The sequence below is a fragment of the Carcharhinus amblyrhynchos genome, chromosome 34 (genome assembly GCF_965287045.1).
Source record: "Carcharhinus amblyrhynchos chromosome 34, sCarAmb.v2.hapA, whole genome shotgun sequence".
NCBI classification, from domain to species: domain Eukaryota; kingdom Metazoa; phylum Chordata; class Chondrichthyes; order Carcharhiniformes; family Carcharhinidae; genus Carcharhinus; species Carcharhinus amblyrhynchos.
In genome coordinates, this window is record NC_137357.1 from 5,788,609 (window position 1) to 5,816,144 (window position 27,536).

The window sequence follows — 27,536 nt, forward strand, 5'->3', positions numbered from 1 at the left end:
ATGTGACAATAATAAATCAAACAATACTTGTTAACTGTATCCCAATAATGTGACAATAATAAATCAAATCAAACAATACTTTTCACTGTATCCCAATGTGACAATAATAAATCAAACAATACTTTTCACTGTATTCCAATATATGTGACAATAATAAATCAAACAAAACTTTTCACTGTCTCCCAATACATGTGACAATAAATCAAACAGTTCTTTTAACTGTATCCCAATACATGTGACAATAATATATCAGACAATACTTTTAACTGTATCCCAATACATATGACAATAATAAATCAAACAATACTTTTCATGTATCCTGATACATGTGGCAATAATAAATCAAACAATACTTTTCACTGTATCCCCATACATGTGACAATAAATCAAACAATACTTTTCACTGTATCCCAATACATGTGACAATAATAAATCGAACAATACTTTTCACTGTATCCCAAGACATGTGAAAATAATAAATCAATTCAAATCAAATCAAAGCACTTCAAAAAGCATTTGATTGGCAGTAAAGTCGATGCCCTGAGGTTTGGAAAGTAGTAAGAGAAATCTATTTACAAGGTTTTTTTTCTTTAAACTAGTCTGCACAGTCTTTGAAACTCCTCTCACCTTACCAGGTACTTCCTCCTAAAGCGGGAAGCAGCAGCCAGCTGTATACTGGAAGGACATCTCTCACCTTCCCACTCATTAATTACAGGGTGCAGTGACCGCAGGAGCGTTTGAAGTGGTGCTTGGCTTGTGCCAAACTCATTTGTTGTCTCAGACAGCAAGAAGGGGGAAATGGGGAGGGGGGCGCTATCTGGAATAGCTCTTTATGTTGTGGTGTGCGGTGATGGGAAGTGCCCAGGGCTTCATTTATTCGGAAACACTTTGTGTTTTAACAGAACTTCAAACAGTGGCTGTCCCCCCTCGCGTCCGGGGTTTCAGGGAAGCACCTCCACACGTCAGAGGAGGAGGGGGCGGGCGGGACTATAAGAAACGGTTATCTCCTTAAACCGGGACAGACAAGAGGACCTGTGCCAAAGAGATAAAGCGGCTGGTCGCCCCATCCACGTTAGAGTTAGCGCTTGTGCAGTGATTTTAAATTTCCCCCGGTTTTCTCTGCAACTACTTTTAAGCCATGGACTGTGCGGTGATGCTGTTGTTCCTTGGCTGCCTCTCGGCTCACCTCACCGCCTTGGTGCTGGATTCAAACACCATCAGGAGTTCCACCGAAATCGAACAGGTCCCCACCAAGCAGGTGAGTGACTTCCAGAGTTCTCCCAGTGCAGAGAACACACAAATCATTGTGGTACCCACCATCCAGTGGGCAGGTTCTGGGAACCTGATTACCTCCAAAACAGAAAGGGACGGAAGACATTCAGGTGGGAAATTGGGCTCAGGATTTTTTGGGTGGCTCAACCAACCCTAACTCTGGCTGTAACCTCCAGGGTCTGACTTCAGCAAGTATTCAGAAGGACTTTTAGTTAGTGAAGTTTAGTAAGAGATTTTTCACAGTAACTTCATTGATTTTGATCTGATTTGATTTGTTATTGTCACATTAGCATATAGTGAAAAGTATTGTTTCTTGCACGCTAGAGACAAAGCATACCGTTCATAGAGAAGGAAATTAGAAAGTGCAGAATTTAGTGTCACAGTCATAGCTCGGGCACAGGGAAAGATCAACTTAATGCAAGGTAGGTCCATTCAAAATTCTGACAACAGCAGGTAAGAAGCTGTTCTTGATTCGGTTGGTACGTGACCTCAGACATTTATATCTTTTCCCTGATGGAAAAAGGTGGAAGAGAGAATGTCCGGGGTGCAGGGGGTCCTTAATTATGCTGGCTGCTTTCCCGGGGCAACGGGAAGTGTCGACAGAATCAATGGACGGGACGCTGGTTTGCATTTCATTGCAGTGTGAACGTAAGCCTACTTGTGACACTAATAATTTTAAAAAACTTTAAGGCTTAAAAATTTAATGCAAAATTTAAGAAGATCATTGAGACTTATCAATTGCCGCACACATCCTTGCCACTGATAAAGTAGACAGGGTAGCTTTAGATAGAACTAAAAGTCAATCTAATGAGAATCACAGAGGAAACGGGGCTTGCAGGCATTTTAAACTGTACCACTCTTACAGAGTTGTGATGTACACCGAGAATCGCCATGAAAAGTTGGGCATGAGGTCTAACTTGAGGTTCTTTTGGGGGTAAGAAAATTTTGATAGTTGCAAAATTATCTTTATATTCATCGTAACCCGAAGCTCCGAGATAATGATTGTTCTCTGTGTCAATCCTAACTGCAATGATGTGAGTCCTTATGTTAACACTGCAATTAAGTTATTGTGAAAATCCCCTAGTCACCGCATACAATCTCCTAAACTACACACACTTGATAAAAATATGAGTTAATTTGGATTTGTGTGTTTTGGCCATGCTAAATTGCCCCTTAGCGTCCCAATATTTTTTTGGGTTGATTGATTAGCCATGGTAAATGTGTGGGGTTACAGGGATAGGGCTAGAGTAAGATTCTAAAATAAAGTTTATTTATTTGTCACAAGAAAGGCTTACATTAACACTGCAATGAAGTTACTGTGAAATTTCTCTTGTCACCACACTCTGGTGCCTGTTCAGGTCAATGCACCTAACCAGCACGTCTTTGAGACTGTGGGAGGAAATCAGAGCACCCGGAGGAAACCCATGCAGACACGGTGAGAACGTGCAGACTCCACGCAGACAAAGCCCAAGCCAGGAATCGAACCCAGGTCCCCGGAGCTGTGAGGCAGCAGTGCTAACCGCTGTGCCACCATCAGAGAATCAGTGCAGACCCAATGGGTCGAATGGCCTCCTTCTGCACTGTAGGGATTTGATGACTCGTCCTGTCTGCAAACCCTACCCTCAATGACATGACTATTCTAATAGCCCTATCCCTAACTCACTCCAAAGATAAAGTTGAGCTTTTGATTAATTCTCATTTCCAACCCTGCCCCCTCCCCATGATAACGCCAACAGGTAAAACTAGGTCTTGGCTCAGTGAAATAACAGCCCACCACTATCAAGTTCACTTGCGAGAATAATTTGTGATCTTCCAAGCGGGAATTGCAATTTGCTGCTGAAATCAACTCTTCCAGGAGGTGGCTGTGTGAGCCTGAGTTGATTGGCTATGGTAAAATTGTCCCCTGGTGTCAGGGGGATTTGCAGGTTACAGAAAGAGGGGTCTGGGTGGGGTTGTTTTTGGTGCAGGTTTGATGGGTCGAATGGCCTTTTCCTGCACTGTAGGGATTCTATGATTCCATAACCTTTGCTGAAATGTGGGACCTAGAATTATCTTCAATTCTCCAGCTGACACCATACCAGTGATTTGTACAGTTTCTGCAAGATTTACTTTATTCTTTTTATAAACCCAAGTAACTCAGTTGCCTTTTAACAATCTTATCAACTTGTATAGGGACACCAAGGACTCACAGCTCATCTATACTGTTCAAAATGGTGCCATTTATAGAACTGTCTTTCCATAAGTGCATCACTTCACACTTCTCTGAACTGAGCTCCATCTGCCATGTTTCTGCTCACTGCACCTTCCTAATGGCTGTGACTATCCTTATTACTGTCTGCTGCTCTGCCAAATGCATCATCTGCAGACCTTATAACATTGCTCAGAACACCAACGTCCAGGTCGCTGAGAAGTGTTGGGACACCACTACAGACAATCAACCAGCCTGAATAACTTCCAGCCACAATCTTTTCTTTCCTGTCATTAGTCAATTTTGTTTCCCATTCATTCCATAGGCTTGATCACCTGTATGTCACTTTGTCAAAATGCCTTCTGAAAATCAATGTACACATTTTTTAATTCATTCGTGGGTCATGGGTGTCAGTGGCTGGCCAGCATTTATTGCCCATCCCTAGTTGCCCTTGAGAAGGTGGTGGTGAGCTGCCTTCTTGAAATGCTGCAGTCCACGAACTGTGGGTTGACCCACAATGTCATTTGGTTGGGAATTCCAGGAACTTGGCCCAGCAACTGCGAAGGAACAGCGATATATTTCCAAGTCAGGATGTTGAGTGGCTTGGAGGAGAACGTGCAGGTGGTGGTGTTCCCAGTATCTGCTGCCTTTGTCCTTCTAGATGGAGTAACGTTTGATGTCGAATCAATTTCAACTGCAGGAGGGGGTGGGGGGGAGCAATTTGTTCTGTGCGTTGCTGGGGGAAGGGGTTAAAATTAGATGGACAGGAATTGAAGAATAATTTGCCCATTTAAGTCAAACCCTTCTGGTCAGAACAAGGATGGGTGATCTGCACAGGGAGGAATGAAATGCACCAATTTCCCATCCATTTCTCATTGGAACAACACAGAATGCGTGATCCCAGCAAGTGAGACCCTGCCTCTCAAACGTGCTATCTGAAAAATGTAGCCTTCAGTTTGACTTTCTGTTCAAACACACACACATAGACAGAGTAAAAGATGTTAAGCTGATGGAATAGCACAATCCATGCAGCAGTGTAATTATTCCAGGCAGTTACACTGAATTGAGCTGAAGAGCTCAATGGATGTGGTTAGTGTGGATGGAAGGTTGGGTTTTAAATCATTACCTGGGCCACTGGACTGCAGCCAATTCACAACTTTGAACCAGCATAAAAAGCACCACCTGCTGGCTGCACAGATAAACATCCGACACAAAGTCTGCCCTACAATTTATTGCTTGGAGATCTTTAACCATCGCCTCACCTGGAAAACGGGACTTCTTAGGTGGATATTCTCTATATATCCTCTTTCACCTTATTCCGTCAGGGAAAAAAACAAAAGTCTGAGGTTATATATGTCAAAGGACTCAAGAACAACTTCTACCCTGCTGCCATCAGACTTTTGAATGGATCTACCTTATATTAAATTGATCTTTCTCCGCACCCTACTATGACTGTATATAACCCCGTGCTGTATCTGTCCTGCGAGTGTTTGATGGGGACAGTGTAGAGGGAGCTTTACTCTGTATCTCACCCCATGCTGTACCTGTCCTGGGAGTGTTTGATGGGGACAGTGTAGAGGGAGCTTAACTCTGTACCTTACCTTGTGCTGTGCCTGTCCTGGGAGTGTTTGATGGGGACAGTGTAGAGGGACCTTTCCTCTTTTTCTGAATGCTTATCATATGAGGACTCTGGGTCTGTACTCGTTGGAGTTTAGAAGGATAAGCGAGGATCTTATTGAAACTTAAAGGATACTGCAGGGCCTGGACGTGGAGAGGACAGCTCCATTAATAGGGAAAACTAGAACCAGAGAGCACAACCTCAGGCTAAAGGGACGATCCTTTAAAACAGAAGTTACATTTGTTACAGCTCCATATTCTGGAGCAAAAAAGTGCAGGTTCTTCTGTTCCTCTCTACATATTTTCACATGGTTGTTAACTGTATCAAATTTTTATAAGACCATTATGATGGATTACAAGTCAGGTTGCCGTGGATGATGGGAGGATCACAGGAGCAGAGGTAGCTCAAGGCAGACAAAATCTGGGTGCACCATCTCTTCCAAGCCTTTTCATTCATAGTTTTGGGTTCTCCTTTCTTCAGCAAGGGAGTGGTGAATCTGTGAAACCCTTTGCCACAGAAGGCTTTGGAGGTCAGGTCATTGAGTGTCTTCAAGATAGAGATAGGTAGGTTCTTGATTAATAAGGGGATCGGGATTATGAGGAAAAGGGCAGGACAATGGGGATGAGAAAAATATCAGCCCTGATTGAATGGCGGAACAGAGTTGATGGGCCAAGTGGCCTAATTCTGCTCCTTTGTCTTTTGTGTTATGGTTTAACCACTGATTTTTTTTTGGAGCTTCAATCTAATTCTTCACTGAATTGATGTTTTTGATTCACTTTTCAGCAGTCTCGGTGTCTGGCTGATGCTGATTGTGGCCCTGGGAGATTCTGCCTCACTTCCCACCATGAGCAACCCATCTGCTCCGCTTGCAGGAAGCTAAGGAGACGGTGCCAGCGGGATGAAATGTGCTGCTCGGGGAGCCACTGCTTAAATGGTAAGAAGTCAACAGCAGCAGCAGCAGCATGACATTTCGCCAGGCAGCGCCATGTTAAAGTGAAGTAGGCTCAACGTATATTAGTCTGAAAGGATTCCAGCCAAACTGGCTCTAGCTGTTTACCATGTATCAGTCCTTCTGTGGAGAAGCTGGACAATTCCAAATAGTGTTGGAATAACACAGGACACATAGTGTCCTACAGTGCAGAAGGAAGCCATTCGGCCCATTGATTCTGCATCTACAACAATCCTACCCAGGCCCTATCCCCATAATGCCACGCACTCCCCCCGACACTGAGGGACAATTTAGCATGGCCTGCACGTCTTTGGGAGGAAACCGGAGCTCCCGGAGGAAACTCACGGAGACACGGGGGAAAACGTGCAAACTTCGCACAGACAGTGACCCAAGCCGGGAATCGAACCTGGGTCCCTGGGGCTGTGAGGCAGCAGTGTTGGCCACTGTGCCACCCGCACCCAGAGTAAAACCCTCCTTGCACTATTCCAACACAAGGAACTGCACTAGAGTTAAGGTAGCTCAATCGTTTGACTTGAAGTCAATGGAAACCTGCAACCTGACTCCTTAGGTCACTACTAGCTAATTGAACGGCTGGGTGGTCATTACTTTGAAGCTGGAGTAACCATCAGAACGTCAGTGTTAAAGTAATACCCTAGTTCATAGAAATATAGAAGGTAGGACCAGGAGTCGATCATTTGGGCCTTCTCCATCACTTAAAATGATCATGGCTGATCCTCTGCCTTAACGCTATACTTAACCTGCTACCAAAAAAACCTGTTGAACTTTAACTTGGTGTTGTCAGACTTCTTACTGTGCTTAATGCTATACTCCAGTGCATTTTCCATACCCCTCGACAGAAAGTGAAGACCATGTTGTCTGGTGTTGCCTTCTCACTGTTCACTGAGGGCCACAAATCCAACCAAAGTCTTGCTCAAGATCCACTTTTGAAATGATGCACCAGAGATTGGGGGAATGGAAATCAGTGTAATTCCATCAAACTGACTGTCGCCCAAATTCACCCAAAGGCCGAGAAATGGTTAAAATAATTTCACTAACCCTCAAACTCCATCGCCTGCCAAGCACAGAATTGATAAATATGCAACCATTTAATGGAGACTCTTTCCTTTGTTCTGTGACCCTGGCTTTTAACAGAATTCTTTAGGAGCAAGGAAAATATAAAGGATAGCTCAGTCAACATCCTTAGTTGCTGGCAGAAGGAGAATGGAAGCACAAAGTGCAGCAAATCTGCTACTTACATGGGTGAAGGGGGTATGTACTTGAAATGTCCCCCAGGCTGTATTACATGCCTTAGCAGTAAATCAAGCTCTTAAGTTTAACATTCTCTGGATGGTGCCTCTCAACAGTGAAACACTCCCTCAGTAAAACCTGACTTTCAGGCTAGCAAGACCTAAGTGGCTATTGTAAAACACCCCAAGTTAAGGGTTAATACCTCAACTTTCTTGTGTCTTGGAGCATGGGCTCTCCAAGATAAGCGGTGAGGTGACACAGAAGAATCTTGGCTCATCTTCTGCTTTAAACTTCTAACCTTTATCAACACGAAATTCTTGTGCGAGGAGATAAATGACTGGGACATCAGCCAAGATAATTTTCTTTATGCAGAGGGATCTATTAATTATTATACAGAAAGGGGATTAATAAATCGAATTCTCAAAGGATTCAAAGACTGTTGAATCAGGAAGTCTTGGTTGAGAAGAGAAGTATCTTTGAAGTAAGCAACTGCAACCATTGATGTGATTAGACTGCTTTCAAAGAATTTTGGAATAAATACATCATGAGGTCTTACTCATTACATGTACCTTTGATGTAGGCAAACTCAGGTGTACAGTGAGTTTGACTTTCAAGAGTTCTTCAGAGGGCTCAAACAACAGTTTCAGATGCCAAAATCAAAAGTCAGTCTCTGTACAGTCGGGCCAATTACCAATGCTGTGAGTGATTTAAGTTTCCTCTTTATACTCCATCAAGCTGACTCAAAGTGAGTCCAGGGAGTCCTCACTTAAAGTGACAGTTAAGTTCCTGAAAATCAGCACTTTAAGCGAAACCCCTTTAAGTGAAGAACGGTTATCCATGAGAATCAATGTTAAAGCCAGAGTTAGGCTCCCGGATACAATTTTTGTCCAGAAAAATCAATGTGAAAATTGAAGTACTGTACACCATACAGTCTGGAATATTGTATGGCATGGTAAGTGACTTCAAAATTTGCCCCTTGCTCAGAGACCTCTATAAAACACCAAGTCTACAACAGATTTCTGACACAGGGACTGTACATTCAATGGTGCAGTCTGCAGTACTGCTCGACTGACAACACTTATTCAGAATTGTCGCCCCCGCCCCCTCCCCCTCCCCTATCAGAGTGCAGTGCTCCTTCAATACTGACCCACCCACAGTGAAGCGCTCAGCACTGTCTCTCTAGTGGTGCAGCGTTTTGCTGATTAAATGGCAAATTAGTGAGAACTGAGTAAATTTGTCTCATTTTGGAGGTACATTGTCAGCTTTGCCAACTCAATAAATAAAGTAGTCTGCAATTCCCACTCCGATCCTTTGACACTTACAGTCGCAGCTCTCTTTTCTTTTTTAATCACTCATAGCCAGCATTTCCTAAAAGTTTATTTATTTGTCACAAGTAAGGCTTACATTAACACTGCAATGAAGTTACTGTGAAAGTCCCCTAGTCGCCACAGTCCGGTGCCTGTTTTGCTGCGGCTGTACAGGGCATTGGTGAGGCCGCAGCTGGAGTACTGTGTGCAGTTTTGGGCGCCGTACTTACGCAAGGATATTTTGGCCTTGGAGGGAGTGCAGAGGAGGTTTACTAGGCTGATGCCGGAGTTGAGGGGCTTGAGCTATGAGGAGAGGCTGAATAAACTGGGCTTGTACTCGTTAGAGTTTAGAAGAATGAGGGGAGATCTCATTGAGACGTATAAGATGATGAATGGGATGGATAGGATAGAGGTGGAGAGACTCTTCCCGCTCAGAAAGGACAGTAGGACTCGGGGGCACAGCCTCAAGATAAAGGGGGGGCGGTTTAGAACGGAGTTGAGGAGGAACTTCTTCACTCAAAGGGTGGTGAATCTCTGGAATTCTCTGCCCGTTGAAGTGGTGGAGCCTACCTCGCTAAATATTTTTAAGACGCGGGTTGATGGGTTTTTGATAAGAGAGGGGATTAAGGGTTATGGGGAGAGGGCGGGAATGTGGAACTGAGCCACGACAGATCAGCCATGATCTTATTGAATGGCGGGGCAGGCTCAAAGGGCTGGATGGCCTACTCCTGCTCCTATTTCTTATGTTCTTATAACCAGCACGTCTTTCAGACTGTGGGAGGAAACTGAAGCACCCAGAGGAAACCCATGCAGACACAGTGAAAATGTGCAGATGCCACACAGACAGTGACCCAAGCTGGGAATTGAACCCGAGTCCCTGGTACCGTGAAGCAGCAGTGCTCTATGCTACCATGCTGCTCTTTCTTGCCACCATAGATTGTCCTTGCGAAAGTAGTGCTGAATCCCATTCGAACCGCTGCAGTACATGTGGTGTAGATCCACCTTCCATGCTGTTAGGGAAGGAGCTTCTGACCCAGTGACAGTGAAGGAACAGCGATGCGTGGTAACATCACCACTGGCAAGTCTCCCTCAAAGACACATATCAGCCTGACTTGGAACTATACCACAGTTCCTTCACTGTCACTATGTAAAAATCCTGCAACTCCCTCCCTAACAGCATTGCGGGTGTACCTACAACACATGGACTCACCGCCACCTTCTTGAAGGCAATTAGGGATGGGCAATAAATACTGGCCTAGCCAGCGACATCCACATACCATTAATGAATAAATAAAACAAAAATAATTCCAAGTCAGGAGGTTATGAGCCTTGAAGGGGAATTTGTATGGAGGTGGTGTTCCCATGCATATTCTGACCTCGTTCTTCTGAGTGGCAGTGGTCACAGTTTGGAAGGTGCTGGCAAAGGGGGTTTGGGGGAGTTTCTTCTTTAACGTGACATACAGAGCTGCAGTAGTGGAGGAGGTAAGCGTCTAAGCTGCTGGATGGAGTGAAAATCCAGCAAGCTGCTTTGTTGAACTCGAGTGTTGACGGAGTTTACTCATCCAGACAAGTGAACAGTATTCCATCACACATTTGATTTGTACCTTATAGGTGGTGGACAAGCTCTATGGAGTCAGGAGGCAATTATTCTCAGAATTTTCAGCCTACAATCTGCTCTTGTAGCCACAGTACATATTTGGCTGATCCTGTGAAGATTCTGACGAATGGTGACCCTCATTCAAGATGTGGAGATGCTGGCATTGGACTGGGGTGGGCACGTAAGAAATCTCACAACATCAGGGTAAAGTCCAACAGGTTTATTTGAAATCATGAGCTTTTGGAGTGCTGCTCCTTCATCAGGTTGATGAAGGAGCAGCACTCTGAAAGCTTGTGATTCCAAATAAACCTATTGGGACTTTATCCTGGTGTTGTGAGACTTCTTACTGTGCCCACCCTCATTCAAGGCAGCTCTTCCCTCATCAATTATCTTTAACCAAGATGTGGCTAACTGTTACATGGAAAGATCCAGAGATGGGCCCGTCGAGCCAAAAGGATAATCAATATGGCTATTTGATAAACAAGTAAACCCTTCAGCATGTGGTAAAGAATCTTTTTCTAACACGGTGCTGGAAACCACACACGCTTCAGGGATCATGTAATCAGTATCTCTTTTGAATAGATGTCAGGTTGCAAACAGGGATAACTCTACACTCTGGGTAGATGCTGGCTTTGATTCCTGGGGAGGTCCGAGGGAAGTTACAGTCAAAGCTAGGGTGTAGAGAAAAATTATCTCAGTGCGAGGTTGGTCCATCCAGAAATCTGATGGCAGCAGGGAAGAAGCTGTTCTTGAGTTGGCTGATGGAGGGATGAGGATGAGCTATCAGGAGCAGAGAGGGGTGAGAAAGGAAGATTGAGGAAAATGATGTATTGACGATTTGTTACACTGGCAGGGGCTTGTGAAGAGGGCAGCTGCTTTCTAACTGGGAAGATCGTGCTGAAAAACAGACTGACAACAAGGAAAAAGAGCATTGCGACATGAGATAATAATCCATAATGATCATACATACACAGGATAGGGGGAAGAACACACTTGTAATAACCAAATGCAATTTCTGTGACCAACCTGCTTATTCTCACAGGAAATTGGCTGTCTCCTCTTGTTGAATCTTTAACTCCGCTCATGTTTCATCAGGAATTTGCTTGGGAATACACCTTCTGAAAAAAATAAAGTATCTTTATTCTTAATCTCCTTCCCCCACCCCCCTCAAATAGCTGAAGGCACTGTTTTTCTTCATCCAGCTGCATCCAGCGTAAGTCTACACCTACCACTGTTTAAAGTGTCAGACAATAAAGTTACTTTCAAAAGCGGCCCATGTCCTGTGAACACGATTTGTGGTAAAGCACTTGAAATTGTTTTGAGAAGATTGATCCCTTGGGAAGGTGGAGGCTGTGGGGGGAGAGGGTGGGGAAGGAAAGGGCGTTGGCTGTTTTTGACAGACGTGTGTTTTGTTTCCTCCGTCTCAGATGTGTGCGTACGATCAGAAGGGCAGGCGGCGGAGGTGCCATCTGAGGCAACACAAGCACGGAAAGCGAAGGGTAGCAACAGGCCCAAGAAACCCAATGGTGGGAAAGTGAAGGAAATGCGGCAGAAGAATCAAAAGGAAAAGCTGGACAAAGCACAAATGAGCAAAGGTAATAATACCCACTGTCGATCTGTGCCACTTCTGCCTTAGCTAGTTTTTACACCACCTCCCCTCTCTCCCCCCACCCCCGGGCTAAATATTATAGTTTCCTTGAATAGTGTGTGTCGGAGCCGACGAGGGACGAAGCTATCTTGGATCTGATGTTATGTAATGAGGCAGGTAGAATTAGGGACCTTGTGGTGAAGGATCCTCTTGGGAAGAGTGATCATTGTATGGTGGAGTTTCTGATGCAAATGGAGGAGGAGAAAGTGGGTTCCCGGACCTGTGTCCTTTGTTTGAACAGAGGGGAGTACGATAGGATGAGAGAGGAATTGGCAAATGTTGATTGAGGGAGCACATTGGAAGGTAGGTCTGCTGAGGGACAGTGGAGGATCTTTAAGGAGATCTTTCTTGGTGCTCAGCAGAAATTTATTCCGATGGTTAAAAAGGATCGTAGGAGTAGAGATAATCAGCCGTGGATAAGGAGAGTATTAAATTAAAAGCGAATGCGTTTAGAGTAGCTCAGAGTAGTGGGCGAGAAGAGGATTGGGAGAGGTTTAAACATCAACAAAGAATGACGAAGAAGTTGATAAAGAAGGGTAGGATAAACTATGAAGCTGGGCTAGTGCGAAATATAAAAAGGATAGTAAGAATTTTTATAAATATATAAAAAGGAAGAGGCTGACTAGGGTGAACGTTGGACCCTTAGAGGATGAGAGGGAGGACTTAGTGGTAGGGGATGGGGAAATGGCTCAGGCCTTGAATAACTTTTTTGTTTCGGTCTTCACGGAGGAGGATGTGAATAGTTTGGCGGGTGTTAGCGATGGAAAGATGGTAGGAGTAGAGGGCCTGAATGACATTATTGTCACTAGAGAGGCAGTGCTTGACAAACTGGAGGGACTGATTGTGGACAAGTCCCCAGGACCGGATGGAATGCATCCAAGGGTTCTGAAAGAAATGGCGGAGGTGATAGTGGATGCCTTGATGATTATTTTCCAAACCTCGCTGGATTCCGGGGAAGTGCCGGAAGATTGGAAAACGGCTAATGTTATGCCGTTGTTTAAAAAGGGTGGCAGGCAAAAGGCAGGGAATTATAGGCCGGTTAGTTTAACGTCTGTTGTAGGTAAAATGTTAGAATCCGTGATCAAGGAGAAAATAGCGAGGCATCTTGAGGAGAATTGTTTGATTGAGCAGACGCAGCACGGTTTCGTTAAGGGGAAGTCGTGTCTGACGAATTTATTGGAGTTCTATGAGGATGTGTCTAGGGCGGTAGATAGAGGAGAGCCGGTGGATGTGGTGTTTCTTGATTTTCAGAAGGCGTTTGATAAGGTGCTGCACAAGAGGTTATTACAGAAGGTCAGGGGGCATGGAGTTGGGGGTAGGGTGTTAGCGTGGATAGGGGATTGGCTGTCAAATAGGAGGCAGAGAGTGGGGGTCAATGGGTGCTATTCGGTTGGTGACTAGTGGAGTGCCCCAGGGATCGGTGCTGGGGCCTCAGCTGTTTACCATTTATATAGATGATCTGGAGGAGGGAACCGAGTGTATGGTGTCGAAATTTGCTGATGACACCAAGGTTGGTGGAATAGCAAATTGTGCGGAGGGTGTAGAAAGTCTGCAGAAGGATCTAGATAGGCTGGGCGAATGGGCCAGGAACTGGCAAATGGAATTTAATGTTGGCAAGTGTGAAGTTGTCCACTTTGGTAGGAATAATGGTAGGAAGGACTATTACTTACATGGCGAAAAACTGCAGCATGCAACAGTGCAGAGGGACCTCGGGGTCCTTGTGCACGAGTCACAAAAACCCAGCCTGCAGGTGCAGCAGGTGGTCAGGAAGGCGAATGGGATGCTGGCCTTCATAGCAAGGGGGAATTGAATATAAAAGTAGGGAGGTCTTGCTGCAACTGTACAGGGCACTGGTGAGGCCACAGCTGGAGTACTGTGTGCAGTTTTGGTCGCCGCACTTATGCAAGGATATTTTGGCCTTGGAGGGAGTGCAGAGGAGGTTTACTAGGCTGATACCGGAGTTGAGGGGGTTGAACTATGAGGAGAGGCTGAATAAACTAGGCTTGTGCTCGTTAGCGTATAGAAGAATGAGGGGAGATCTCATTGAGACATATAAGATGATGAATGGGATGGATAGGATAGAGGTGGAGAGGCTCTTCTCGCTCTGAAAGGACAGTAGGACTAGAGGGCACAGCCTCAAGATAAAGGGGGGGCAGTTTAGAATGGAGTTGAGGAGGAACTTCTTCACTCAAAGGGTGGTGAATCTCTGGAATTCTCTGCCCGTTGAAGTGGTGGAGGCTGCCTCGCTAAATATATTTAAGACGCGGGTTGATAGGTTTTTGATAGGCAAGGGGATTAAGGGTTATGGGGAGAGGGCGGGAAAGTGGAACTGAGCCATGACAGATCAGCCATGATCTCATTGAATGGCAGGGCAGGCTCGAGGGGCTAGATGGCCTACTCCTGCTCCTATTTCTTACGTTTCTTAAATATTCATATGACATTGGAGCTCTTGGAGAGTATAAAGATCTGGACACATCCGTGGTCACACTGGGTGCTTTAATCCTGCTCAAAACAATGGAAACCTTAACCACTCAACATCATTTTTTGTATCGTTACGGCCACTTTGACAAATGATCTTTCAACAAGGATTCCAGGAACCCGTGTTAAATGTAATTTCTGCGACTGGCAGAATACTGGTGCACCCTCCCCTCCCCCCCTTCACTCATAACAGCAAAAGTTATTGAAACCATTTGATAAATGTGGTTGCAAAGCACCCGTTAAAGTAAAAAGTAGTTTATTATTCATTAGGCACAAGTAAGGCTTACATTAACATTGGAATGAAGTTACCGTGAAATTTCCCTTGTCGCCACACTTGGTGCTTGTTTAGGTCAATGCACCTAACCATCACGTCTGTCAGACGAAACTAGAGCATTGGGAGGAAACCCATGCAGACACAGGGAGAACATGCAGACTCCGCACAGACAGTGACTCAAGCTGGGAATCGAACTTGGGTCCCAGGTGCTGTGAGACAGCAATGCTAACCACTGAGCCACCATGCCGAGCCTCTCGACATCCTCCAAAACTGCTAGCAAGACAACTCAAAAACGCTTTTACAACCAATTAAGTGTTTTTGATGCTGGAATCTGAAACAAAAGCAGAAGAATGCTGGAAATTCTCAGCAGGTCTGACAGCATCTGTGGAGAGAATAGAGCAAATGGGCATGATTGTGCTGCCCATTCATGCCAATGCGGCTCCCGCTGTGGCAAAGTCAGAGAATTTGGCACCCGCCAAATCTCTGTTCAGTGCAGCAGGATGGGAAAATCCCACCTGCATGAACAGCTGTAAAGTTTATTTATTAGTGTCACAAGTAAGGCTTACAATAACACTGCAATCAAGTTACTGTGAAATTCCCCTGGTCGCCATGTCTGGCACCTGTTTGGATCAACACACCTAACCAGCATGTATTTCAGAATGTGGGAGGAAACTGGAGCACCCAGAGGAAAACCCACACAGACATGGGGAGAACATGCAGACTTCACACAGACAGTGACCCAAGCTGGGAATTGAACCTGGACCCCTGAAGCTGTGAGGCAGCAGTGTCAACCACTGTGCTGCCTACGGTGTTACATTTGTAACATTCTGGCCAATGTTTCCAGTCAAGGTGACCCCTTTGTTAGGGTTCTATTCTCTCACCATTTAAGTATTTTTCAGATGTAAGTCACGGTTGCAATGCAGGGAAAAGTGGCCAAGAAATGTGTACAGTAAGGTCTCACAAACAGCAGTGAGCACAATGACGAGAACATTTGATTTAGTAATATGGGTAGGAGGATAAATGTTGCTCTGACAGTGGGCTGCTCCACTCTGCTTTAGTCTGGCAGGATCTTGCGTGTCTGTCTGTCAGGGCAAACTTGGCCTCCAACAATGCAGTACGTCCTTGCTACATCACGAATGTGTCATCCCTAATCTTAGGGTGAACCTCAAAACAACAACCTTCTGATATGGCATGGTGGCACAAAGGTCAGCACTGCTACCTCACAGCACCAGGAACCTGGGTTCGATTCCCAGCTTGGGTCACTATCTACGGAGTTTGCACTTTCTCCCCATGTCTGTGTGGGTTTCCTCCAGGTGTTCCACTTTCCTCCCTCAGTCCAAAGATGTGTGGCTTCGGTTGACTGGCCATGCTAAATTGACCCTAGTGTCAGGGGGATTAGCAGGGTAAATATGTGGGGTTGTGGGAATAGGGCCTGGGTTGGATTGTGATCGGTGCAGACTCATTGGACTGAATGGCCTCCTTCTGCATTGTAGGGATTCTATGATACAAGTGTTAGCACTAAACTTGAATATTATCTCAACAATCACAATAAGTGCTCTCCTGGTGGTAGTTTGTAATTTCAGTATTTAACGACAATGAGACTTTTAATTACTTACCATCTGGCTTGAATGAGGCCCAAACAATTTATTTTTATAGCTGTGGAAATCCAATATTCATTATCTCCTTCAATGTTAAAGACGTAAGTTGGTTTCAAATCCTGTGGCAATTATTGGTGCCAAGAAAATGTAATTGATTTATTCTGTTTTACATGTCATAGTTTAATAGCTCATTGGCTAGGCACATCTAAGTACTATGTTTGATGTCTTACACTCAGCATTGCTACCTGCAGTTAAAAAAAAATGGTAACGTATCTGTGGACCTCAGAAAAGATACCGCATTTGTCTACAAGGGACTTAAGGTTAACAAAACATGTTGGAAGAGTCAGCCAGTACTTTGGGTAAGGGCAGAACACAAAGCAAATATTTGGGACCAAGAATTGCTGTGTTGGAGAGTGGAAAGGTAGATGCATGAGAACAAAGAATGGAAATGTGGGAGTTAAGGAGGGGGAAGGAGATGTCCAATACATGTAGCAACATTTCAAATATACTTACCAAGAGTTGGGCCAGAAATTGACGTTGCTTGAGCAGTTGTGCAGCCAACCTGGATGCACATGAAATCGCATGGAAATATGTCAGGTGCACAACCTGTTATCATCGTGCCAACGTGCAACATTTTGCTGGCAGGGGCATGTGACAGTTAGACAGTTTGACAATCAAGCACGCAACTGAACTCATTAAGAGGCCACCTGAATGCAGTTTTACATGGCCTGTCTTGGTGGGAGGGCCAAGGAAAGGAGGAGGACCTCCTCGTGAACCTGCTCATGGGCTTGGCAAAGCTTTCCACCCACAAGTCCAAGCAGCGGATGATCAAAGAGGTGGGAGGGGTGCAGTCAGTCATCCAACCCGACTGTTTGCCCCTCTACCGCGGCTATATTCACGGCCGGGTGTCCCTGGAGAGGGAACATGCGGTATCCGAGGGCACTGTCTGGTCCATCCGTGCCCACTGGGCACCGCAGGAACTGAGGTGCATTATTGACCCCTTTAATCATATTTTAATCTGATGTTTTAAATTTCCTTTCCAATTTGTTTTGGTGGCTGCCCCTTTTAATTTGTCCCCTCGTCAATCTGAGTTAGTTTATATGGTCTGCCAAAGAGATTGGTAATGATTACCTGCTGTCAAAAAGATTGGCCAGAGCATTGCTAGGGTGTAAAGAAAGATCAACTTAATGCAAGTTAGGTTCATTTAGAAATCTGATGGCAGCAGGGAAGAAACTGTTCTCGAGTCGGTTGGAACATGACCTCAGACTTTTGTATCTTTTTCCCGACAAAAGAAGGTGGAAGAGACTATGTCTGGTGTGCGTGGGGTCCTTAATTATGCTGGCTGCTTTGCCAAGGCAGCAGGAAGTGTAGACAGAGTCAATGGATGGGAGGCTGGTTTGCTTAATGGATTAGGCTACATTCATGACCTTTTGTAGTTCCTTGTGGTCTTAGGCAGAGCAAGAGCCACATCAAGCTGTGATACAACCAGAAAGAATGCTTTCTATGACATGCTAAATTTCCTTAGTCTTCTGAGAAAGTACAGGCGTGGGTGGGCTTTCATAACTATAGAATCAGCATGGGAGGAACCAGGGCAGGTTTTTGGTGATCTGGACATCTGAAAACTTGAAGCTCTCAACCATTTCTACTTTGTTCCTGTTGTCCCCTCTTCATCTCGTAAGCATATTTAATACAGAAGCAAAGCACTTTTCCAGCATCTTCTGGCAATCATGAAGCCTAAGCCACAACTTTGTCAATGCATCTTGTGAATTAATTCCACAAGTTTATAATTTCTTAAATTTGTGGAGAGTTTGCTTTTGGAGTGTGGTGAAGCTTCTGAATGTCTCGCCACATGTTAAACTGCAGGGCTTGGAATCAGGCCCATTATTAAAACAAACATCACTGCATTGGAGTGTCGCTGCCCTCCACAAGGTAATCAAGCCAAACACTACGTGAAAAAGCCTGTAGAACTTAGTGGCAAGACCTCCATAAACACTTATGGAGAGGCATCAACTTAATGCATTTTCTTTCCAATTGCCATTGTAATACTGGAATTTGCTTTTAAGACAAAGATCAGTATGAGATACAGATTTACCTTTCACTTATTCACGTTCCTGTTTATTTTCTTCTCCCAAGTTTTTTTTTTATGCATTCGCCATTCATGGGCATTGCTGGCTGGCCAGCATTTATTGTCCATCCCTAGTTGCCCGAGGGCAGTTGAGAGTCAACTACAATTGCTGTGGCTCTGGAGTCGCATGTAGGCCAGACTGGATAAGGACGGCAGATTTCCTTCCCTCAAGGACATTGGTGACCCTGATGGGTTTTTCCGACAATCAACAATGGTTTCAGGGTCACCAGTAGATTCCTTCTTCCAGATCTTTTTTTTACTGAATTCAAATTCCACCACCTGTCGTGCTGGGATTCGAACTCAGGTCCCCAGAATATAGCTAAGTTTCTGGATTAATAATCCAGCAATAATATCACTGGGCCATCGTCTCCCCAGTTGAAAGTGAATTACTTAGAATGTGAAATGGCCATCAACCTGACAACAGACTGCACAAGTTTTTGCTTAACTCTTGACTGTACACCCAGAAATCGTGTCACAAATAAAGGATCTTTTCTACCTTAGTTCATTAGTATTTTGAAACTGTTGAGTATAGTACAGATGTGATAAACATTAGTTTTTATTGATTCTCAGAAATTCAGTCAGGGAACGTGAAATTCAATCAACGTACACTGGAGTTTTGATCCCCTTCTGGTTAATGTTAGCTATTTAAATGGCCAGGGTTCTTATTCTGAAGTGTCCCAACCGCAAGGATTCAATAAACATTGTTAGTCTTTGATATCATGAAATGGCGGCTGATCCGTATAATTAAAAATACTTTAGTTTCTTCATAATTTTTGTTCGAACATGTTTTCAAAGGATCTCAAATTATATTAAAAAAGCAAACCAGCCTTAGGTGATGAAGCTGATTGACATCAGGGTCTGAGGCCTATGAGCAGGGACAAAGACAATTGCCTCCCATCTCTGTGGTCAGTAACCTCTGACGTAGGCTTTAACGAGTTGCTTGAACCATTTGTCAGGTAGCAAATAGTCCAGGTGATCCACTGACTCAACTTTCTCAGAAGACTAAGGAAATTTGGCATGTCAGCTACGACTCTCGTCAACTTTTACAGATGACCATAGAAATCTTTCTGGTTGTATCTCAGCTTGGTATGACTCCTGCTCTGCCTCAGACCACAAGGTTGTGAATGAAGCCCAATCCGTCACACAAACCAGCCTTCCATCCATTGACACTGTCGACACTTCCCACTGTCTCAGTAAAGCAGCCAGCACCCCGGACATTCTCTCTTCCACCTTCTTCCGTCGAGAAAAGATACAAAAGTCTGAGGTCATGTACCAACTGACTCAAGAACAGCTTCTTCCCTGCTGCTGTCAGACTCTTGAATGGGCTTACCTTGTACTAAGTTGATCTTTTTCTACATCCTAGCTATGACTGTAACACTACATTCTGCACTCTCTCGTTACCTTCTCTGTGAATGGTATGCTTTGTCTGTATAGTGTGCAAGAAACAATACTTTTCAAATCAGCCATGGTAACCTTTCAGCATTCAAGACGTTAGCAACCATTTTCATGGCGCTGGTTATGTTGAAAGCTGGCTTGGGTGCAACTTTGGACTTCATTAATCAAAAACAGTAGCAAATTACCATGAACACAGTGTTGATTTGAGCATTTTCCATTTAGCTATTCTCAGTTAAGTAAATCACTAGCTGGTTTTGGTCTAAGACTCAAATCATCCGATGGACCTTCTATGTAATGTAGCTACTGGTGAAAAAGACAATCAGGTGGTGTTACGGGATACTTTTCAGTGAAATGGTACAGTGTCAAGATTAATTCACAGATCCCATTATTCATTATCTATCCATATATTGGATGGGTTAAAAGAATCATGCTACAGTTATGCAATCAATACCAAACCAGATCAACATCTCATACATTTAAACAGAGGTGGGAAGGTTTCTGTTTGGCTGCATCAGGCATGTTTTTTTTCTAAAAGCTTTCACGTTGGCGTCGCCACGGCAAATTATCTTCCTTTGTCTCCTAAAGACACAGGCAAAATTGTTGAGGGGTTGGGGGATTCGTCAGCTTCTGTCACATGCCATTTCACTGGGGTTTCCTCTCATCTTTTGCTCAGGTTACAGCTGGAGATTAGAATAGCTTGTGGAAGCTCTGCTTAAGTGCTGTTTCATGAGCAACAATTGCCATCTGGTATTCATCCACATGTCCATTTGTTATACTGGAATGTCAGCAGGAGGTTCCACAGCCAAGTTTGATCTTGTTCTCACTTTGTGCTGAATCACAATCACTGTTGAGAACCTTAATTTTGCCACTCCCTCATGCACAAGCATTTAGGCTAACTGGAGCACCCCTATTGAGGTGGACACTAATTCACTCGGCACAGATTTGATCTGAATTGAATTGTTCCTGTCACATGTATAGCATATAAGGAAAAGTATTGTTTCTTGTGCGCTATACAAATAGGAAAATCATTCATAGAGACAGTGTTACAGTCATAGCTAAGGTGTAGAGAAAGATCAACTTAATGCAAGGTATGTCCATTCAGAAGTCTAACAGCAGCAGGGAAAAAGCAGTTTTTGAGTTGTTGGTATGTGACCTCAGACTTTTGTATCTTTTTCCTGGTGGAAGAAGGTGGAGAGAGAATGTCTGTGGGGCCTTTAATTATGCTGGCTGCTTTGCCAAGGCAGTGGGAAGTGCAGACTGATAGAATCTGAGATTTGTTTGGGAGCCCTGAATGTTTTAGATCAAATTTTTTTTATCAGTACTGAATTTTCTTAATTAGAGAGGTTGGAAAAACATTTCTTTTCTATAAATTCCCAGTTTATAGAAAAGAAATGTTTTTCCAACCTCTCTAATTAAGAAAATTCAGTACTGATATAAAAAATTTGATTGGGGTTCAATCAAGCATGGGTTGGCTGAATAGCGAAAAGATCACTACTTCTGTGGTTAGCATTTGACATTGTATTTATTTCTTGGCTGGGACAAAGCACGGACTACAAGAGCAGGGAAGTTTTGCTTCAAGTGTATACACCACTAACTAGTTAGACCACAGCTTGAGGAAAGACGGGACGTGAATAATAGAGATGAATAATAGTTTGGAAGTAAGTGTGAAAGGATTTGGGCAGCACAGAGGCATGCATTGCTGCCTCACAGCACCAGCGACCTGGGTTTGATTCCCAGCTTGGGTCACTGTCTGTGCAGAGTTTTCCCCATGTCGGCATGCGTTTCCTCCAGGTGCTCCAGTTTCTTCCCACATTTCAAAAGATGTGCTGGTTAGGTGCACTGGCCATGCTAAATTCACCCTCAGTGTAACCAAACAGGCACTGGAGTATGGCAGCCAGAGGATTTTCACAGTAGTGTTTTCATTGCAGTGTTAATGTAAGCCAACTAGTGACACTAATAAATAAACTTAAACTTAGAGGGGTGATTAAGAAACACTTTTTTTAAACCTAGAGATGGTAAGGGAGCTGGAACTCACTGCTTGAAAATATGATAGAGACAGAAGTTCTCACCACATTTAAAAGGAACTTGGGTGTCTACCTGTAAAGCCATGATTTGGAAGGGCCAATGACTCAGAGCTGGAAGGTGGGATTAAACTGAGGCATTCATTGTTGACCAATATAAACACAATGGGCAGGATTTTATCACCTGGGTCAGGCGAGATTGTAAAATCCTGCCTAAGGCCGATGGAGATTTACATGGTGGGAACCCCACTGATTGCGGGATGGGTGAGTTGGTAGGGTTTAGGCCAATGGGCCAAATTTCTTCATCTGGTGTTGTAAATGTCCAATTATTCCTATGATAGCAATTTTTTTAAGGGTTTGAAAGCCAATTTCACTGGCTATTAAGTTTCATACATCCAAAACACTCTCAATAGGGTGATGATATGCAAGACTTTTTAATGTGTAATACTCCTAATTTGTCTGTCAAGCATGGGCACAAATGATTAAGACATTGCTGAGATATTTTCTGTGGACTATTAGGTTTTGCTGAAGTGTTGCACAGAGACTACTAAATAATAACATAACATCAACTAATATAGGATCCGAATGCTCCATGGCGTTTTCTCTTTTTGATTGTGTCACAGTGCACACAGCTACCAGCAACAATTTACAATTTATATAGAGGTGGCACAATGGTTTGCACTGCTGCCTCACAGCACCAGGGAACCAGGTCCAATTGCAGCCTGGGTGACAGTCTGTACAAAGTTTGGATGTTCTTGCAGTGTCTGTGTGGGTTTCCTCCACGTGCTCTGGTTTCCTCCCAGAGGCCAAATATCAGTAGGTTAGGTGAATTGTCCATGCTAAATTGCCCCTTAACATCCCAGGGTGTGTACGTTAGGTGGATTAGCCGTGCTAAATTGCCCCTCAATGTCCAAACACGTGTGGGCTAGGTGGATTAGCGAGGTAAATATGTGGGGTTATGGAGCTAGAGCAAGGGATTGAGCTTGGATAAGATGTTCTTTTGCAGACGAATAGGGATTCTATAATTAGCAATGTACAATGTCCCAATGTACTAAACATGATGTTATCAGATAAAATTTGAGTCAAAGGGGGAGATATCAGGATAGAAGACCAAACAAAGATTGCTCAAATAATTGGGCAGCACGGTGGCACAGTGGTTAGCACTGCTGCATCACAGCACCAGAGATCCAGATTTGATTCCCCGGCTTGGGTCACTGTCTGTGTGGAATTTGCACATTCTCCCCATGTCTGTGTGGGTTTCCTCCAGGTTCTCCAGTTTGCTCCCACAATCCAAAGATGTGCAGATTAGGTGGATTGGCTATGCTAAATTGTCCTTCCATGTCAGGGGGACTAGCGAGGGTAAATGTATGGAGTTATGGGCATAGGTCCTGGGTGGGATTGTGATCAGTGCAGAATCAATGAGCCAAATTGCTGCCTTCTGCACATTAAAAGTCTGCCAAAAGAGCACCCTGAGTTTACCGCAATTATGGGGTAAAATAATTTGTAAAAATCATCTCTCACTCCATAGGCAATCAAACTGCCCAGACCACCTTTCCCTTTGTTAACATTATTTTTAGAAATTGTTCAAAATTGAACAAAAAGATGGGAAAGACACACCTGATTACCAACAACCAACATTTAAACATCCTATATTTTCTGAAAAATTTAACCTCTTACAGTAGCAAAACCCTTTAACAGAATAACACAAATAAATAAGGAACAAGAAACAAAGGTGTTCATGCTATTGAAACAAATCCTCATTACCATAAGAAGTTTCACAACACCAAGTTCAAGTCCAACAGGTTTATTTGGTATCACAAGCTTTTGGAGCACTGCTCCTTCATCAGGTGAGAATCCTCAATCCTCATTACCCTCATTGTAGGTTCTTACAGTGCTGACTCTTACTAACTCATGACTTTATATCAGGGGGAGCCGAGAAGGGTGTGGCACTCACATTTTTGGATCCAAAAGTGTAGGGTTCACAGTCCACACCAGACCGTCCCACTTAATGAGGTTTGGACCTTATGTCGCATTGAACAAATAATGCATTCAATTATGACGCATGGGTAGAGAGGGATTTGGGACTAGCTTAGCGGTTAAACAAAGGGATGTCCCAATAGGTGGGAGTCCCTCTCCTCCCTTATTGCGTTGAGGTAAGTCCATTAAAAATCCTCATGTCGTTAAGGATGGTTATGATAGCTGAGACCTGTCACATTGCTAATCAGCCAGTGATTCCCTCCATTCAAGAGGTGACTTGAAAGAATGGAATTGAAACCTTGTAAGGTTAAGCCCTTGGAAACTCCGGACTAATGTTCCAATTTCTATTACTGAACATTGTCCAGCTGATGTTGGAGCTACATTTTGATGCAGCTCCAACATCACCCATAATGATGTGTCCCAGTGTTTTGTGAGCACAACCTTTGCTCATCCAATTGACATCAGTTGTGTCCTTAATTGAATATTCATGCAACTCTGCTAAAATAGAATTAACTTCATGTTAGTGGATGTTTACCCTTGTCTGTACTCCTCTGAATCGACCAAATTAAGTCAATGTTGCATTAGTGCCGTCTAGCACTATGATCACAGTTAAGGTCAAACACATTGTTGCTATTTGAGCTGAGAAAAATACAAAACTCATCACAGAGATATGATTACAAAATTCTTACCTTTTCATTCTGCAATAAACAGTGCAATAAATAGATGGCACTAGTGCAACCTCGCACTATGATCACAGTTAAGCATTGAAAAATACAAAACTCATCAGAGAGATATGTTTACAAAGTTCTTACCTTCTCATTTTACCATCAATATTTAACCGTGGAATCTTCGTTTTCACTGTAGGGTCATTCTCAGGCTATTAACCTTGCAGTAGCATATGTTGAAAGCGCATCTCATACACCAGTTCTTGGATAGTTTTGGGATGACCTAATTTCATGAAATAATTCCTCTGTGATGTTGCTCATGAGTTTGTGAAGGTTTCTCTCCTGGATTTTGCGAGCCAATTCTTGAAGTATTTATTTCCTATCTCACTAGGATAAACAGCAGGGCAAGCTGAAATACCATTGATAGGTGTTAACATGGGGAAACATTTGGAATGAAATCTATATGAAGCTGAAAATAATTGTAAACCACTTAAATTAATGAAAGTTTGCTAATGAGATACATTAACCAACTAAAATGAGTCAGTCTCACCTCCAAGTGAGTGCTTCACATCAAAACCATGACACATATATGCTCAAGTTTGACAAAGACTTAGATACAAGGCAGAACTTCAAGCTCTTTTAGCTACATAAATGCAAGTTCTTTCTTAATATTAGAAATTCATGCTCTAAAGCTTTAGAGACATGCCTTTGTCAGATGAAATGTCATAGAAATTCATTTGGAATGGTATGTTAAAAGGAACCATTGAAGGTATTTTTCCTTGTCCATGACTCAAAATAAAATACAAGATGAACTTTAGAAAGATAGATGACTCTGGTGAATTGGTACAAAGGCAGTGAGTAAACACATGAAGATACTATCTTCAGAAGAATAAATGTTCAGTAGCTGACACCAGATTCATAGCTTGTATGAATAGGTTCACAGTGAATTGCTCAGTTTCACTTAGTCATAGAGGTTAACAGCATGAAAACAGGCCCTTCGACCCAACTTGTCCATGACATCCCTTTGTTTAACTACTAAACTCGTCCCAAATCCCTCTATACCCATCTTACCCATGTAACTGTCTAAGCAGCTTTTAAAAGACAAAGTTCTGCGACTGTCTCTGGCAGCTCATTCTGGACACTCACCACCTGTGTGTGAAAGAATTGCCCCTCTGGTCCCTTTTTTAATCTCTCCTCTCTCACCTTAAACCTATGCCCTCCAGTTTTAGACTCCCCGATGTTTGGGAAAAGATATTGACTATCCAGCTGATCTATGCCTCTCATTATTTTATAGACCTTTATAAGATCACCCCACAACCTTCTATGCTCCAGAGAAAAAAGTCCCAGTCTATCCAGCCTCTCTTAATAACTCAAAGCATCAAGTCCCGGTAGCATCCTAGTAAATCTTTTCTGCACTCTTTCTAGTTTAATAATATCCTTTCTATAAAGGGGTGACCAGAAACTTGGTAAGGAGTTGATACACGCAAAACCATAAAATACCATTTCCAAATGAATTATTCCTTTATTCTGCTGTGTATTGTACACAGATAGCTGGCATTGATTGATTCATCAATGACACACTACTGAGGGCAGGTAGAAGGGCAAATATTTTTTCTTGGCCTGTTCAGCATGTACCATACCAGCTGACTAAGAAATGCATTATTTTTGTTAGTTTACACTGATAAGAAATATTCTTTATATGTTGCAGGATTGGAAGGAGAGACATGCTTGCGAACATCAGACTGTTCTCCTGGGTTGTGTTGCGCTCGTTACCACTGGTCAAAGATTTGTCGGCCTGTACTGGAAAAGGGGCAGGTTTGCTCAAAACGGGCTCGCAAAGAGGGCCCACAGGGACCGGAGATCTTCCAACGATGCAACTGTGGCCCAGGATTAGCCTGCCGTAACCAAAACCAAGGCACATCAAAAAACAACAGGCTACGGGTCTGCCAACCTGTCTAGGGAAAGAGACCCGAGTCCAAACTCTTGGTTTAATGACATCACAAATTGCTAAGATCAGCTTTTGCACCAGTTAAAAGTAAATTTCAATCTTAAACAAAGCATAAAATGCATCTGAATGGACACAAAAGTTATTAAAATGAGCTCTGTGAGGTGAAGCACTTAAAGCCTAGCATGGTGTGTGTGTGTGTGTGTGTGTGTTGGAAGAAATATTAGCTGATTGTGTCAAAATTATTTGATGGACGAAGATGGTGTCCCAGTCTCAAGAATTAACAGACAACACAGGATTTAGGGCAGAACCAATACAGTATTTCAGTCAAGGGAAAGTTCCATACAATGGTCATTTGAGCTGAGAAAATAGTCCAGCAGTACAGTTTGGCATTGTGTCCTTTTCAACTTGAGCTGTGTTTGTGCAAAGCAATCTGAATCATACATAAAAGGTGAATACATCAATGGGCACCTAGCTTGGGAGGGTGGGAGCAGAAAACTGCTTCTAATTACCGAAACACGCTAAAAGTGTTAAATTAATAGCATGGGATGGCACGGGGTGGCACAGTGGTTAGCACTGCTACCTCACAGTACCAGGGACCCGGGTTCGATTCCCAGCTTGGGTCACTGTCTATGTGAAGTCTGCACATTCTCCCTCGTGTCTGCGTTTATTTCCTCCTACAGTCCAAAAGATGTGCTGGTTAGGTGCTAAATTCTCTCTCAGTTACCCGAACAGCTGCTGAAGTGTGGTGACTAGGAGATTTTCACAGTAACTTCATTGCAGTGTGAATGTAAGCTAGCTTATGACACTAATAAATAAACTTTAAACTGAAATGTTGAAACTGTTCGGCAGGTCAGCTGAACTGGTAAAAACCAAATTCACATTTTAGGCGAGGCTCTGATAGAATTGGTGAAGGGTCTACAGGTGAAGCAGTACCCTGTCTCTTTCATATGTTTACTGGCCTGTATTTCACATCTGTAACCACTGGCTGCCATTTATTTTCTCTCTAACATAAACCTGTAATACTTTTTAACCTTACAGTTTCTTCTACAGGGAGCCTGTGCATACCCAGATCTCAGTAATTAAAAGTACTAGTAAAGCAGATTCTTCTGTGAGTAAGGAATTAATTTTATTTTAGGGTTAGTCTGGAAAGTGTCACACAATTGCCAAAGCCATGGATCACACCAAGATCTGAATGATTTTTATTCTGCCTTTTGAACTAATGTCTTTG

General features: G+C 43.5%; 1 protein-coding gene across 1 annotated transcript; it reads left to right on the forward strand.

Moving 5' to 3' along the window:
- Positions 1-1,138: 1,138 nt before the first annotated feature.
- Positions 1,139-26,319, forward strand: LOC145361348 (dickkopf-related protein 4-like). The gene is made up of 4 exons (XM_080217019.1): positions 1,139-1,258; positions 5,862-6,012; positions 11,607-11,774; positions 26,069-26,319. Exons 1-4 carry the CDS (start codon positions 1,139-1,141, stop codon positions 26,317-26,319), a joined length of 690 nt encoding a protein of 229 aa, XP_080073145.1.
- Positions 26,320-27,536: the final 1,217 nt, after the last annotated feature.

What these genes read in the sequence shown, in the direction of transcription:
- LOC145361348 (XM_080217019.1), top strand. Translation starts at nt 1,139, where the DNA reads ATGGACTGTGCGGTGATGCTGTTGTTCCTTGGCTGCCTCTCGGCTCAC. An exon ending in GGGGAGCCACTGCTTAAATG is followed by an intron (nt 6,013 to 11,606) that starts GTAAGAAGTCAA and finishes CCTCCGTCTCAG; the next exon opens with ATGTGTGCGTACGATCAGAA. An exon ending in CAAAGCACAAATGAGCAAAG is followed by an intron (nt 11,775 to 26,068) that starts GTAATAATACCC and finishes TATATGTTGCAG; the next exon opens with GATTGGAAGGAGAGACATGC.